This window comes from Papio anubis, chromosome 17 (genome assembly GCF_008728515.1).
Source record: "Papio anubis isolate 15944 chromosome 17, Panubis1.0, whole genome shotgun sequence".
Classification (NCBI taxonomy): domain Eukaryota; kingdom Metazoa; phylum Chordata; class Mammalia; order Primates; family Cercopithecidae; genus Papio; species Papio anubis.
The window spans coordinates 1,404,292-1,419,477 of record NC_044992.1 but is presented as its reverse complement, the minus strand read 5'-3'; the positions used below and the strand labels follow the sequence as shown (position 1 = coordinate 1,419,477).

The window sequence follows — 15,186 nt, the reverse complement described above, 5'->3', positions numbered from 1 at the left end:
GCTTGAGTTGGGCTGGAGTGAGGGGAGAGTTGTGTGTCGTGAATTTGATGGTGTTAGGGTATGATGATTGCTGAAGAAACTGAGAGAGACTAGAAGGCGTGTTGAGAGCTCAGGTGGGTTTTGGGCAGACAGCGCTAAGTGAGCATTTGTTTTTCCCAGAATCACTTAGTTACGCAGTGACAGGGATGGAGAAGGTGGATAGATTATACTGGTGATTAACGAATAGAGTTTTGTTAGAAGACAGTTGTGGAGTGGTAAGGGATTGGGTGCAAGGGAATCAAGAGTGCAGGACCCAGCTGGGCGTGGTGGCTCACGCCTGGAATCCCAGCAGTTTGGGAGGCCGAGGCGGGTGGATCACAAGGTCAGGAGATCGAGACCGTCCTGGCTAACGTGGTGAAACTCTCTCTCTACTAAAAATACAAAAAATTACCCGGGTGTGGTGGCGGGCACCTGGGAGGCTGAGGCAGGAGAATGGCGTGATCCCGGGAAGCAGAGCTTGCAGTGAACTGAGATCACGCCACTGTACTCCAGCCTGGGCGACAGAGCGAGACTCCATCTCAAAAAAAAAAAGAGTGCTGGACCCCACTGGGATCCTGGAATAGGGGAGAGAAGAGAGAGCAGAAAAGGCCATTGGCCTGGAAAGAATTGTAGGGATCAGGGAACTATATAAGGAGTTAGAGGCTGAGGAGTGGAGGAGTGCTGAGAGGGTGAGGGTGAGGAGTGGAGGAGGGTGAGAGGGTGAGGGAGGGGAGGAGGGTGAGAGAGTCAGAAAATCGAAATCCGGCAAATCAATCACGAGAAATCGGCAGCGTCAAATCATCGGCAAATCCGCGTCAAAATCAGCATCAATCGGCGCATCGGCGGCATCCGGCATCCATCAATCATCAAATCTGCATCGGCATCAAATCACGTCAAAATCAAAATCATCAAAATCGCGTCAAAATCGCTTGCAAATCATGAGAAAGAGAATGAAAAATAAAAATCGAGAAAGATAAAGAAAAAGGTAAAAAGAAATCGAGAAAGAGTAAAGAAAAGGTAAAAAGGAAATCGAGAAGAGTAAAGAAAGAGTAAAAATAAAGAGAGTAAAAGAATCACGAAGAAGAGTAAAGAGAGAAAGAGTAAAGAAACTAAAAGGAAAATAGATTAAATACTAAACTCTAAAATCAAGAATAAAGTTCACTAATATAATGCCTAGATTAGGATCTTGAGACAAAATTACCATAAGAACTATAAAATTATCAGAGAATAATAGACCACTCGATAAGAAATCATCATCGGAAATATTAATGGATCCTCCTGTCGTCACCAATCCGCTGGGCACGGTGGCTTATGCCTGCAATCCCAGCACTTTTGGAGGCCGAGGTGGGAGGACTGCTTGAGCTCAGGAATTCGAGACCAGCTTAGGCAACATAGCAAGATCCTATTTATATTTAAAATAAATAAATGGGCTGGCCCGGTGGTGGCTCCGTCTGTAATCCCAGCACTTTGGGAGGCCAAGGTGGAGTGGATCAAGGAGTCAGGGAGTTGAGACCAGCCACAAGCCAATATATGGTGAAGAATCGTCTCTACTAAAAATACAAAAATTAGCATGGTGTAGTGGTGTGCACCTGTAGTCCCAGCCACTTGAGAGGCTGAGGCAGAAGAATTGCTTGAACCCGGGAGACAGAGATTGCAGTGAGCCGAGAACATGCCACTGCACTCCCGCCTGGGCAACAGAGAGAGACTGTCTCTCAAAAAATAAATAAATAAATAAATAAATAATATAAATTAAGATAGATTTTAAAAATATGTTTAAAAAGCTATATTGGCTATGCACGGTGGCTCACGCCTATAATCCCAGTACTTTGGGAGGCCGAGGCAGGCGGATCACGAGGTCAGGAATTCAAGACGAGCCTGACCAATATGGTGAAACCCCATCTCTACTAAAAATACAAAAATTAGCTGGGCGTGGTGGCATGTGCCTGTGATCCCAGCTACTCGGGAGGCTGAGGCAGGAGAATAACTAGAACCCCGGAGGTGGAGGTTGTAGTGAGCTGAGATCGTGCCACTGCACTCCAGCCTGAGTGACAAAGTGAGACTCCATCTCAAAAAAAAAAGAGGCAGGAGGCGGTGTCATGGGCAAGTTCTATAACTTGTTTTTTTATGAAGACTTAAGAGGTATAATGTATATAAATTTCTTACCATGGTACCTAGTACATGTAGACCTGAGTAAATATTATTTTCCTTCCTGCCTCTTATCCCCCAGGAATTTCTGCTATTTAGTAAAGGAACACTGGACTTCTCAGGAATTTATGCTTCCTTCCGTTCTGGGATAGAGGACTGTTAACTACAACAGAAGTACTGTGTTCCGTTATACACATAGCAATTCCAAGTGCAGTCAGGGAATTTACTAAACCTAATGGGAATTGTCCACTTGCCTTTACTCCAATATCTAGCCCATCCTGGCCCCTGGCCCTCCTTTTTCTTTGAGATGGAGTCTTGCTCTGTCGCCCGGGCTGGAGTGTAGTGGCACAATTTCTGCTCACTGCAACCTCCGCCTCCCGGGTTTAAGTAAAAATCCTGCCTCAGCCTCCTGAGTAGCTGAGATTACAGGTGCCTGCCACCATGCCTGGCTAATTTTTGTGTTTTTAGTAGAGATGGGGTTTCACCATGTTGGTCAGGCTGGTCTTGAACTCCTCACCTTATGATCCGCCCATCTCGGCCTCCCAAAGTGCTGGGATTACAAGCGTGAGCCACCGCGCCCGGCCCCCTCCTTTCTGTAGATCTGCCCGGTTGTCTCATCCTGTGGACATGTGAGATGCTCAGTCTCGCTTTCGTATTAGGGTTTAAGCTGTTATCTCACCTGCAGTCCTTTCTCCTTGCTTGTCTGAATACTATTTGCTCAAAGCATATTATTATGGTAACTCCAGCCAACGTACTTTCACCTCAATAATTATTCAGAAGACATTTTTTGCCTTAAAGTCTTGACTATATCATTTGACATTTTGTGGTTTGCTGTCTTGTTTTATTGAGCTTTTCAAAGAAACAGCTTTGGTTTCATTTTTCTCTTTTTTGTTGCGTTTTTTTTTTTTTTTTTTTTTGAGATGGGTTCTCTGTGACCCAGGTTGTGCAGTGTCACAGTCTCAGCTCACTGTAATCTCTGCCTCCCAGGCTCAGGAGACCCTCCCACCTTAGCCTCCCAAGTAGCTGGGACCACAGTCACATGCCGCCATGCCTGGGTGATTTTTCTTTATATTTTGGATAGAGACAGTTTCGCCATGTTGCCCAGGCTGGTCTTGAATTCCAGAGCTCAGGTAATCCACCCCCCTGGGCCCTCAAACTGCTGGGATTATAGGTGTGAGCCACTGCGCCTGGCCTTGTTGCGTTGATTTCTTCTCTTATCATAGCCATCCCTTTGCTAGTTTGTTAAGATAAAAGGTTAGATTATCAATTTTGGACCTTTCTCTCTTTTTTATTGGAGATGGAGTCTCGCCCTGTTATTCAGGCTGGAGTGCAGTGGTGCGATCTTGGCTCACTGCCAGCTCTGCCTCCCGGGTTCACGCAATTCTTCTGCCTCAGCCTCCCAAGTAGCTGGGACTGCAGGTGCCCGCCACCATGTCCGGCTATTTTTTTTTATTTTTTTAATTTTTAGTAGAGACAGGGTTTCTTTTTTTTTTTTTTTTTTTTTTTTTGAGACGGAGTCTCGCTCTGTCGCCCAGGCACCCGCCACCTCGCCCGGCTAGTTTTTTTGTATTTTTTAGTAGAGACGGGGTTTCACCATCTTGCTCAGGCTGGTCTTGAACTCCTGACCTCGTGATCCACCCGCCTCGGCCTCCCAAAGTGCTGGGATTACAGGGTTGAGCCACCGCGCCCGGCCCTCTTTTTCTAATAGAAGTATTCACTCTGTAAATTTTCTCTCAGCATTGCTTTAGCTTCATTCCTCACTTTTTTTTTTTTTGAGACAGAGTCTCACATTGTCACGGAGGCTGGAGTGCAGTGACGCGATCTCGGCTCACTGCAACCTCCGCCTTTGTCACGGAGGCTGGAGTGCAGTGACACGATCTCGGCTCACTGCAACCTCCGCCTACTCGGTTCAAGCAATTCTCCTGCCTCAGCCTCCCGAGTAGCTGGGATTACAGGTGCGTGCCACCACGCCCAGCTCATTTTTTTTTTTTTTTTGTATTTTTAGTAGAGATGGAGTTTCACCATGTTGGCCAGGCTGGTCTTGAACTCCTGACCTCGTGATTCACCTGCCTTGGCTTCCCAAAGTGCTGGGATTACAGATGTGAGCCACCATGCCTGTCCCCATTCCTCTCGTTTTAATATGTTGTGTTTTCATTTTTATTTAGTTAAAAGTATGTGTGTGTGTATATATATATATATATATTTTTTTTTGGTTTGAGACAGTCTCGCTCTGTTGCCCAGGCTAGAGTGCAGTGGCATGATCTTGGCTCACTGTAACCTCCGCCTCCCGGGTTCAAGCAATTTTCCTGCCTCAGCCTCCTGAGTAGCTGAGATTACAGGCACCCACCACCGCGCCCAGCTAATTTTTGTATTTTTAGTAGAGATGGGGTTTCACCATGTTGGACAGGCTGGTCTCCAACCCCTGACCTCATGATCCACCCACCTCAGCCTCCCAAAGTGCTGGGATTGCAGGCATGAGCCACCATGCCCAGCCCGTGAAAAGTATATTCTAATTTCCCTTATGAGTTCATATTTTACCTGAGGTGGTTTTGAATTATGCTGTTTACATATTTGGAGGTTTCCCTTATTAGTTTCTACTTTGATTCCATGATGATTAGGAAACATGTTCTATATGATGTTAGTTTTTAAAAATGTATCAAAATTTTTTTTAAATATAATTAATTAATTTAGAGGCGGGGTCTCATTCTTGCCTAGGCTGGTCTCAAACTCCTGGGCTCAAGCGATCCTCCCGCCTTAGCTTTCCAAAGAGTTAGGATTATGGGCATGAGCTACTGCATCTGGCTGAGGCTGACTTTTTTTTCTTTTTTTTTTTGAGATGGAGTCTTGCTCTGTCGCGCAGGCTGGAGTGCAATGGCGTGATCTTGGCTCACTGCAAGCTCCGCCTCCTGGGTTCAGGCCATTGTCCTGCCTCAGCCTCCCGAGTAGCTGGGACTACAGGCGCCACCACCACGCCTGGCTTTTTTTTTTTTTTTTTTTTTTTTGATGGGGTTTCAATGTGTTAGCCAGGATGGTCTCGATCTCCTGACCTTGTGATCCTCCCGCCTCGGCCTCCCAAAGTGCTGGGATGCTGGGATTACAAGCGTGAGCCACCGTGCCTGGCAGAGGCTGACTTTTTGATGTCCTAGCATACAGTCTATCGTGGTGCCTGTCCCATGTGTGCTGGAAAAGATCTGTTAATCTGTATTCTGCTATTGTTAGTTTGAGTATTGTACAAATGTTAGGTTCAGTCAATTGGTTACATTGCTCAAGTCTTCTATATTCTTAGTGATAGTTTTTGTATACTTCTATCGGTTACTGAGGAGTATTAGAAATCTCTAGTAATCTCAGCAGTTTGGGAGGCTGAGGCTGGTGGATGGCTTGAGCACAGGAGTTCGATCAAGACCAGCCTGGGCAACATAGTGAAACCCCATCTCTACAAAAAAATACAGAAATTATCTGGTGTGGTGGTACATGCCTGTAGTCCCAGCTACTTGGGAGGCTGAGGTGGGAGAGTCTCTTGAGCCTGGGAGGTGGAGGCTGCAATGAGTGGAGATGGTGCCATTGCACTCCAGCCTGGGCAACAGAGCAAGGCCCTGTCTCCAAAAACAGAGAGAAAGCTCCAGTTACAGCTGTGAGTTTATTTTCTTTCAGGTCCATCATTTTTTAGATTCTGTTATTAGTTATATAATGTATTTAGGATTATTAGGTCTTCTGAACGAGTTGACTCCTTTATCATATCAAATATCCCTCTGTATTCCTGATAGTATTCCATGGTCTGAAGTCTTTGTTTTAACATCAGTAGTGCCACTCCAGCTTTGTTTTGTGTTTACATGGGTGTATTTTTCCATCTTTATACTGTTAATCTGTGTCTTTGTAATTAAAGTTTATTTCCTATCAACAGCGTATAGTTGGATCTTTTTGTTGTTGTTTTTGAGATGGAGTCTCTCCCTTTGTTGCCCAGGCTGGAGTGTAGTGGCGTGATCTTGGCTCACTGCAACCTCTGCCTCCCAAGTTCAAGTGATTCTCCTACCTCAGCCTCCCAAGTAACTGAGTCTACAGGCGCATGCCACCATGCCCAGCTAATTTTCGTATTTTTAGTAGAGACGGGGTTTCACCATGCTGGCCAGGCTGGTTTCGAACTCCTGACCCCGAGGCCCGCCTTGGTCTCCCGAAGTGCTGGGATTACAGGTGTGATGAACCACCGAGCCCGGCGTTTTTATTTAAATCCAGTTTGACAATGTTTGCTTTACAAATGGTTTGAATACCTCAATTAAGGTTAATGTAACCATCAATGTGGCAATTAGGTCAGTTTAAATCTATCATCTTATTTTTTTTTAATTTTTTTTTTCTGTTTTTCTCTTGTCATGCCTTCTTCTGAATTTAGTTATTTTATGACTTTATCTCCACTCTTCACTTATTTGGCTACATGGTTTTTTTCTTCTTATTTGCTCTAAGATTTACAGTATACATCCTTCACTTATCATGATGTACTGTGACCATTAGTCTACTACAGATCACTTAACATATAGTACAAGAACCTTAGAATAATACACTTTAACTTCCACTCCCACTCTTAGTAGTATTTTTGTCATAACATTTTAGTTGTACATGTATTATAAGTGCTATAATACTTTGTTACTCTTTTTGCTTTGAACAGCCTTTATCTTTTATAGAAATTGCAAAATGAGAAAAAATATTTTTTGCATTTTACCCACATACTATTTCTATTTCTGGTGTTCTTCACTACTTTGTATAGCTCCATCTGGTGTGCTTTTTCTTTTCTTTTTTTCTTGAGACAGAGTCTCGCTCTGTCTCCCAGGCTGGAGTGCAGTGGTGCGATCTCAGCTCACTGCAACCTTTGCCTCCTGGGTTCAAATGATTCTCCTGCCTCAGCCTCCTGAGTAGCTGGGATTACAGGCACCTGCCACCACACCCGGCTAATTTTTGTATTTTTAGTAGAGACGGGGTTTTGCCACGTTGGCCAGGCTAGTCTCCCAACTCCTGGGCTCAAGCAGTCCTCCCACCTTGGCCTCCCAAAGTGCTGGGATTATAGGCGTGAGCCACTGCGCCCAGCCTCATTGTGATTTTCCTTTCTATTTCCCTAGTGACTAATGATGTTGAACTCAAATCTTTCTTGAGTAGTAGAGATAAAATAACTGGATCAAGTAAGTAGTCTCCACCCTCCCCGCCCTGGCTCATCTGTAATTGACTTTTTTTCCTACTGTCTTTAGATTGTGAATAAGTGGAATACAGCTCTCATTGGCCTTATGACATACTTTCGGGAGGCTGTGGTAAACACCCAGGAGCTCTTGGACTTACTGGTAAAGTGTGAGAACAAGATCCAGACACGCATCAAGATCGGACTCAACTCCAAGATGCCAAGTCGGTTCCCCCCAGTTGTGTTCTACACCCCTAAGGAGCTGGGTGGACTCGGCATGCTCTCAATGGGCCATGTGCTCATCCCCCAGTCCGACCTCAGGTACAGCCTGGTTAAACATTTCTAAAGCCTGTTGCTTAGGCCCTGAGGGAAGTGGGTATTTCTTGAGTTTTAGGCTTTATTTTTTCTCTAATCTTGGTTGTACCCTAAACAGGTGGTCCAAGCAGACAGATGTAGGTATCACACACTTTCGTTCAGGAATGAGTCATGAAGAAGACCAGCTGATTCCCAACTTGTACCGCTACATACAGCCGTGGGAGAGCGAGTTCATTGATTCTCAGCGGGTCTGGGCTGAATACGCACTCAAGAGGCAGGAGGCCATTGCTCAGAACAGGTGGGCATCTAGGAGGGCATGCCAACCCTGGGGCAGGGGCAGGTGGTGGCCTTCGGACTGTGTGTGGAGTTCAGGGTCAGAGCATGCCATGGTTTTATGGAGGTGAGAAGGCTGGTTCTACTGACCCTAATTATTTTTGGTCAGGAAGGAGTGCTGAGCTCCTCGTGTGAGATTGCATTTTGACTTGAATCTTTCTTTTTTTGGAAGACGCCTGACTTTGGAAGACCTAGAAGATTCATGGGATCGTGGCATTCCACGAATCAATACCCTCTTCCAGAAGGACCGGCACACACTGGCTTATGATAAGGGCTGGCGTGTCAGAACTGACTTTAAGCAGTATCAGGTATGTGGAGGGAGGAGATTTTCCCTGAATCAGGAAAACCCATGACTATCCCAGAAACTTGGGGCAGTAGGCACCCAGAAGCTTGACCGTGCCTGCCTTCCTATCTAGGTTTTGAAGCAGAATCCATTCTGGTGGACACACCAGCGGCATGATGGGAAGCTCTGGAACCTGAACAACTACCGTACAGACATGATCCAGGCCCTGGGCGGTGTGGAGGGCATTCTGGAACACACACTCTTTAAGGGCACTTACTTCCCTACCTGGGAGGGGCTTTTCTGGTGAGGATTCTCCTCTCTTAGAAGGACCTGTCACAACCCTTTGAGCTCATCTCTTGTGTACCTCTGTGATTTCCTGTGGTGTTCCCCAGACAGCCACCTCCAGGAGGTCAGCAGTGTGCTGGGAGATGGCAGGATATCACCTCACCTGTATCTCTTGCTCCCCAGGGAGAAGGCCAGTGGCTTTGAGGAGTCTATGAAGTGGAAGAAGCTAACTAATGCTCAGCGATCAGGATTGAACCAGATTCCCAATCGTAGATTTACCCTGTGGTGGTCCCCAACCATCAATCGAGCCAATGTGAGTGTGATTGATAGACACTGGAGATAGGAAGCTAAAAATAGTTGTTTCTTCTTGCCTTGGTTATGTCATGAGCACCCGAGTCTCTCGATCTCTAACGTCCCATTGTCGTTTTCCTGGCAGGTATACGTAGGCTTTCAGGTGCAGCTAGACCTGACGGGTATCTTCATGCACGGCAAGATCCCCACGCTGAAGATCTCTCTCATCCAGATCTTCCGAGCTCACTTGTGGCAGAAGATCCATGAGAGCATCGTTATGGACTTGTGTCAGGTGGGCTGGAATCGAGGGAGAGGGTGCTAGAGAGTCGGCTCAGTTTGCTCTTTTGCATATGGGAAATCCACCCTGGAAGCTCTGAGGATGAGACTCCTATTGCCTCATTATCTTATTCTACAAACTCTGATTTTAATTGGGCTTCCTTAACAAGTCTTAATGTCTCCATCTTTTCCTTCAGGTGTTTGACCAGGAACTCGATGCACTGGAAATTGAGACAGTACAAAAGGAGACAATCCATCCCCGAAAGTCGTATAAGATGAACTCTTCCTGTGCAGATATCCTGCTCTTTGCCTCCTATAAGTGGAACGTCTCCCGGCCCTCATTGCTGGCTGACTCCAAGTAAGTGCCTCAGGACCCAGCCCTGGGCAGCCAGGAACTTTAGTTTTCCTGTTCTTCTAGCACTACAACTTTAGGAATTGTCCCTGTCTGCCTTTGTTTCAAACTTGGAGCCAGTGCTACCCCTGGAGCCTATCAACACCGTTAGTCAGAGCTGCTGATTCTCTGGGGTCTTGCTGATCTGGAACAAGTTGGTGGAGTGGGTGGGATGGTGTTGGGATTTAAGTGGTTCTGGGGGCATTGGTTATGCCCATGGGTTCCTAGAAGCTTGAACCCTCTTCATCTTCAGGGATGTGATGGACAGCACCACCACCCAGAAATACTGGATTGACATCCAGTTGCGCTGGGGGGACTATGATTCCCACGACATTGAGCGCTACGCCCGGGCCAAGTTCCTGGACTACACCACGGACAACATGAGTATCTACCCTTCGCCCACAGGTGTACTCATTGCCATCGACCTGGCCTATAACTTGCACAGGTGAGTTGAGGCTCAGAACCATGTATTTTCAGGCCAGGCGCAGTGGCTCATACCTGTGATCCCAGCATTTTGGGAGGCCGAGGCGGGCAGATTGCCTGAGCTTGGGAGTTTGAGACCAGTCTGGGCAACATGGTGAAATCCCATCTCTACTAAAATACAAAAAATTAGCTGGACGTGGTGGTCCGCACCTGTAGTCCCAGCTACTCGGAAGGCTGAGTTGGGAGAACTGCTTGAACCCAGGAAGCGGAGGTTGCAGTGAGCCGAGATTGTGCCACTGCACTCCAGCCTGTGCGACAGAGCGAGACTCTTGTCACACACACACACACAATCCATGTATTTTCCATTAGCCCCATACTTTAATGTAGTCATACTTTTTTACTTCACCTGAGAGAGAGGAAGTGGCCCATTCCTCCTGTGGGTCACTGAATCTCTTCCCCAGCTTGTATGTACACATGAGCCAGAGTGTTGTCAGCCTGGCCAACAGTCTTTCTTCCTCCGTAGAGTTGCAGTGTGTCTTGTTTTTGGGGCTATCAGCCTGGTCTTAACTTTTCTTGACCCTTTTACCTTCCCAGTGCCTATGGAAACTGGTTCCCAGGCAGCAAGCCTCTCATCCAGCAGGCCATGGCCAAGATCATGAAGGCAAACCCTGCCCTGTACGTGTTACGTGAACGGATCCGCAAGGGGCTACAGCTGTATTCATCTGAGCCCACTGAGCCTTATTTATCTTCTCAGAACTATGGTGAGCTCTTCTCCAACCAGATTATCTGGTTTGTGGATGACACCAACGTCTACAGAGTGACTATTCACAAGGTGAGTGTTACCAGCAGTGTATGGGTGCGGGACTCTGTACAGGGCTGTGGGAGGGTAATGGGCTCAGTGTGTACACATGCTGGGAAGAAGGCAGGGTGGTGATGCCATTTGTTGCCATGCTAACAAATGCAGTCCTTCTTTAGACCTTTGAAGGGAATTTGACAACCAAGCCCATCAACGGAGCCATCTTCATCTTCAACCCACGCACAGGGCAGCTGTTCCTCAAGATAATCCACACATCTGTATGGGCAGGACAGAAGCGTTTGGGGCAGGTGAGCAGGTTTAAAGATGAAGACGCCATAGAACCATGTTGCCTCTTATTCTTGGAGTGGACTGGGTAGTATTTACTGGTTTGTTAGATGAAAGGCTGAGAACATCTCATTTGGACTTATCCCCTAAATTCCTTGGGAAGTATTCTGTGGGAGGTCCAAGAGTGTATGAGGTGCTTCGTTCCCTTCCAGCTGGTCTGTTTCCTGAATTTCTAACCTTTCTTGAACAGGGCTATCAAAAATCATTTTTCTAAAGGCAACACTTATTCTTGAAACATCCACTTTGACTCAATCTCTTCTCTACCTCAGAACTCTTGCTGAATTAACTCTTCTTTAGCTTCCTAGACATTCAACATCTGGCTAGGCTGTATCTGTCCAGCCAGTTTCTCTTCCTTTACATTTATAGCATGTTTCATCTTACAGTCAGTCCAGGATCTTAGTAGCCCAAACCCCGATGCTCATCTCCACATCTGTGTTTTGCTCGTATTTTTCTTTCTAGAATGAACTCCCCTCTTTGCTCTGTTAATCACAGTCCCTCCTTAAGACACGTTTTTTTGTGCAGCTTTTTTCTGATCCTAGTAGCCTTAATTTATTTTGCTCCTGAACTCCGTAATGCAGTATATGGTTTAGCACATACTCGTGTGTCAGCGTGTGGTATTGTCTTGTTGAAAGGGGCCGTCAGCCTGGTCATTGGACACGGCCGTTTGATACTCTTCTACCTTCTAAGTGCCTAACATTTAACACCAATGTTCAGTAGAAACATAGTTGAATTATTTCAAAACTAGGATATTCTGTTCTAGTTGATCTAGGAGGGTAGAGACTAAATTTCCATTTTCTTCTCTCTTGCTTTTAAGTTGGCTAAGTGGAAGACAGCTGAGGAGGTGGCCGCCCTGATCCGATCTCTGCCTGTGGAGGAACAGCCCAAGCAGATCATTGTCACCAGGAAGGGCATGCTGGACCCACTGGAGGTAAGAGGGTGGGTGGGGTAGAAGAAACGAAACTGAGACCTTTAGGCCGTTTCTCATCTTGGACTTGATCTTGTCTTAGGTGCACTTACTGGACTTCCCCAATATTGTCATCAAAGGATCGGAGCTCCAACTCCCTTTCCAGGCGTGTCTCAAGGTGGAAAAGTTTGGGGATCTCATCCTTAAAGCCACTGAGCCCCAGATGGTTCTCTTCAACCTCTACGATGACTGGCTCAAGACTATTTCATCTTACACGGTATGAACCTCGGGAAGAGAAGATAGCTGGAGGAGGAGCAGGTTTAGGGTGAGGAGAAGATCCTGTGTCTTAGGTTTTTTCCATTTTCACATTTTTAGCCTATAGATTGGGTGGGAACTCTTGACTGTCATGAGGGTTTAAGACCTTAAAGTTAAAAATCAACTCTTGGGGCCGGGTGCAGTGGCTCACACCTGTAATCCCAGCACTTTGGGAGGCTGAGGTGGGTGAATCACCTGAGGTCAGGAGTTTGAGACCAGGCTGGCCAACATGACGAGACCCCATCTCTACTAAAAATACAAAAAAAATAGCCGGGTGTAGTGGGACGTGCCTGTAGTCCCAGCTACTCGGGAGGCTGAGGCACCAGAATCACCGGAACCCAGGAGGCAGAGGTTGATGAGTCGAGATGGTACCATTGCACTCCAGCCTGGGCGACAGAGTGAGACTGTCTCAAGAAAAATAAATAAATAAAAAAGGCCAGGCGCGATGGCTCACGCCTGTAATCCCAATACTTTGGGAGGCCGAGGTGGGTGGATCACAAGGTCAGGAGATTGAGACCATCCTGGCTAACAGGGTGAAACTCCATCTCTACTAAAAATACAAAAAATTAGCCAGGCGTGCTGGCAGGTGCCTGTAATCCCAGCTACTCCAAAGGCTGAGGCAAGAGAATGGCATGAACCCGGGAGATGGAGCTTGCAGTGAGCTGAGATTGCACCACTGCACCCCAGCCTGAGCGACAGAGCGAGACTCCGTCTCAAAAAAAAAAAAAATTTTGGGTTTCATGAAAGGTTAGGATTAAAGTGGGAGAGCCTCAAGCAGCTGACCTACCTCACTCTTCCAAATCTTTTCCTAGGCCTTCTCCCGTCTCATCCTGATTCTGCGTGCCCTACATGTAAACAATGACCGGGCAAAAGTGATCCTGAAGCCAGACAAGACTACTATTACAGAACCACACCACATCTGGCCCACTCTGACTGATGAAGAGTGGATCAAGGTCGAGGTGCAGCTCAAGGATCTGATCTTGGCTGACTACGGCAAGAAAAACAAGTGAGCAGTGCTGGTGGTTTTCTGGGGTTTGGAAGCATTTAGGCTTACAAGTTTCTCAAGAAGGCCAGGTACAGTGGCGCATGCCTGTAATCCCAGCACTTTGGGAGGCTGAGGTGGGTAGATCATTTGAGGTCAGGAGTTTGAAACCATCCTGGCCAACATGGTAAAACCCCGTCTCTACTAAAAATACAAAAATTAGCCAGGTGTGGTGGCACTCGCCTGTGATCCCAGCTACTTGGGAGGCTGAGGCAGGAGAATTGCTTGAACCTTGAGGGCGGATGTTGCAGTGAGCCAAGATCGCGCCACTGCGCTTCAGCCTGGGTGACAAGAGTGAGACTCTGTCCCAAAAAAAAAAAGAAAAGTTTATCAATAAATTATCTTGTCTTGGCCGGGCTTGAGTGCTCATGCTAGTAATACCAGCACTTTGGGAGGCCGAGGTGGGAGGATTGCATGAGCCAGGAGTTGAAACCAGCCTGATCAACAGAAGAGACTGACCCTATCTCTACAAAAGAAAAAATTTAAAACAGGTGTGGTGGTGCACGCCTGTAGTGCCAGCTTCATGGAGGCTGAGGCAAGAGGCTTGCTTGAGCCCGGGAGTTTGAAGCTGCAGTGAGCCATGATTATGCCACTGTACTCCCGCCTGAGTGACAGAGCAAGACCCTATCTTGAAAACAAGGAAAGAAATTATCTGACAGTCTCATAGAAGAGAGATACAGCAGTGTCTTTCTTTTTTTTTGTTTGTTTGTTTTGTTTTTTTTTTGAGACGGAGTCTCGCTCTGTCGCCCAGGCTGGAGTGCAGTGGCCAGATCTCGGCTCACTGCAGGCTCCGCCTTCTGGGTTCACACCATTCTCCTGTCTCAGCCTCCCTAGTAGCTGGGAGTACAGGCGCCGCCACCTCGCCCAGCTAATGTTTTTGTATTTTTAGTAGTGACGGGGTTTCACTGTGTTAGCCAGGATGGTCTCGATCTCCTGACCTCGTGATTCTCCCGTCTCGGCCTCCCAAAGTGCTGGGATTACAGGCTTGAGCCACCGCGCCCGGCCAGTGTCTTTCAATAGTATAAGAAGCGTCTGTGTTTCAGGGCTTCAGTCTGACTCTTGGCCGTTGTTTCTCACTGTTGCCATTTTGAACAGGGCATTTCTTTACTGTCCATACATGGTAAGAAGTTTGAACATCCGAGACCCTAAGTATCTGACACTGCTACCAACACACACACACACACACACCTTCCTCTCCTCGTCTCCCTCCCTGTCATCGTGGCAACCCAAACTATTCATAGGGTGACTGACAATACCACCTCTGATTAAGAACCAGTATTGTAGGGTTTCTGGGGTTTCCATTTCTGAGAACTGTTCCGTGCCAGAGCATTGTTTTGGTCAGGGAAGCGTGGGGTGTATGGATGCTAAACAGTGGCAAGGTGCACACGCCGTGTGCTGTCCCGCTTGGATCTGACGAATCTTGGAAGTGTTAGTACGCCTCCGTTTCACACTTCCTGTAGAAGCAGCTCTTGTGGATTGTCTGGGGCGTGAGTATAGGCTGCCCTGTCCTACCAAGTTACACCCTTTCCATTGAGGCAGAAGTGACCAAGGGGAAGGGATCCTTTTAATATAACCCACACCGTCCCCACAGTGTGAATGTGGCGTCACTGACCCAATCAGAAATTCGAGACATCATCCTGGGTATGGAGATCTCGGCACCGTCACAGCAGCGGCAGCAGATTGCTGAGATCGAGAAGCAGACCAAGGAACAGTCACAGCTCACGGCAACACAGACTCGCACTGTCAACAAGCATGGCGATGAGATCATCACCTCCACCACCAGCAACTATGAGACCCAGACTTTCTCATCCAAGACTGAGTGGAGGGTCAGGTACTGTGAGGGGCAAGAGGGTGTGGATGGAAAGG

The 15,186-nt window shown here is 47.1% G+C and overlaps 1 protein-coding gene across 1 annotated transcript in view; it reads left to right on the top strand.

The window, feature by feature from the left end:
• Window positions 1-15,186, top strand: part of PRPF8 (pre-mRNA processing factor 8) — a 36,083-nt gene that overhangs the window by 17,496 nt on the left and 3,401 nt on the right. Inside the window, exons 25-38 of the mRNA XM_031657244.1 lie at window positions 7,395-7,642; window positions 7,755-7,934; window positions 8,142-8,277; window positions 8,386-8,555; window positions 8,721-8,850; window positions 8,974-9,120; window positions 9,302-9,462; window positions 9,749-9,940; window positions 10,513-10,750; window positions 10,894-11,022; window positions 11,874-11,987; window positions 12,067-12,240; window positions 13,091-13,284; window positions 14,912-15,151. Coding sequence (XP_031513104.1) covers window positions 7,395-7,642; window positions 7,755-7,934; window positions 8,142-8,277; window positions 8,386-8,555; window positions 8,721-8,850; window positions 8,974-9,120; window positions 9,302-9,462; window positions 9,749-9,940; window positions 10,513-10,750; window positions 10,894-11,022; window positions 11,874-11,987; window positions 12,067-12,240; window positions 13,091-13,284; window positions 14,912-15,151 — 2,453 coding nt within the window. The remainder of the gene's footprint in view (window positions 1-7,394; window positions 7,643-7,754; window positions 7,935-8,141; window positions 8,278-8,385; window positions 8,556-8,720; window positions 8,851-8,973; window positions 9,121-9,301; window positions 9,463-9,748; window positions 9,941-10,512; window positions 10,751-10,893; window positions 11,023-11,873; window positions 11,988-12,066; window positions 12,241-13,090; window positions 13,285-14,911; window positions 15,152-15,186) is intronic.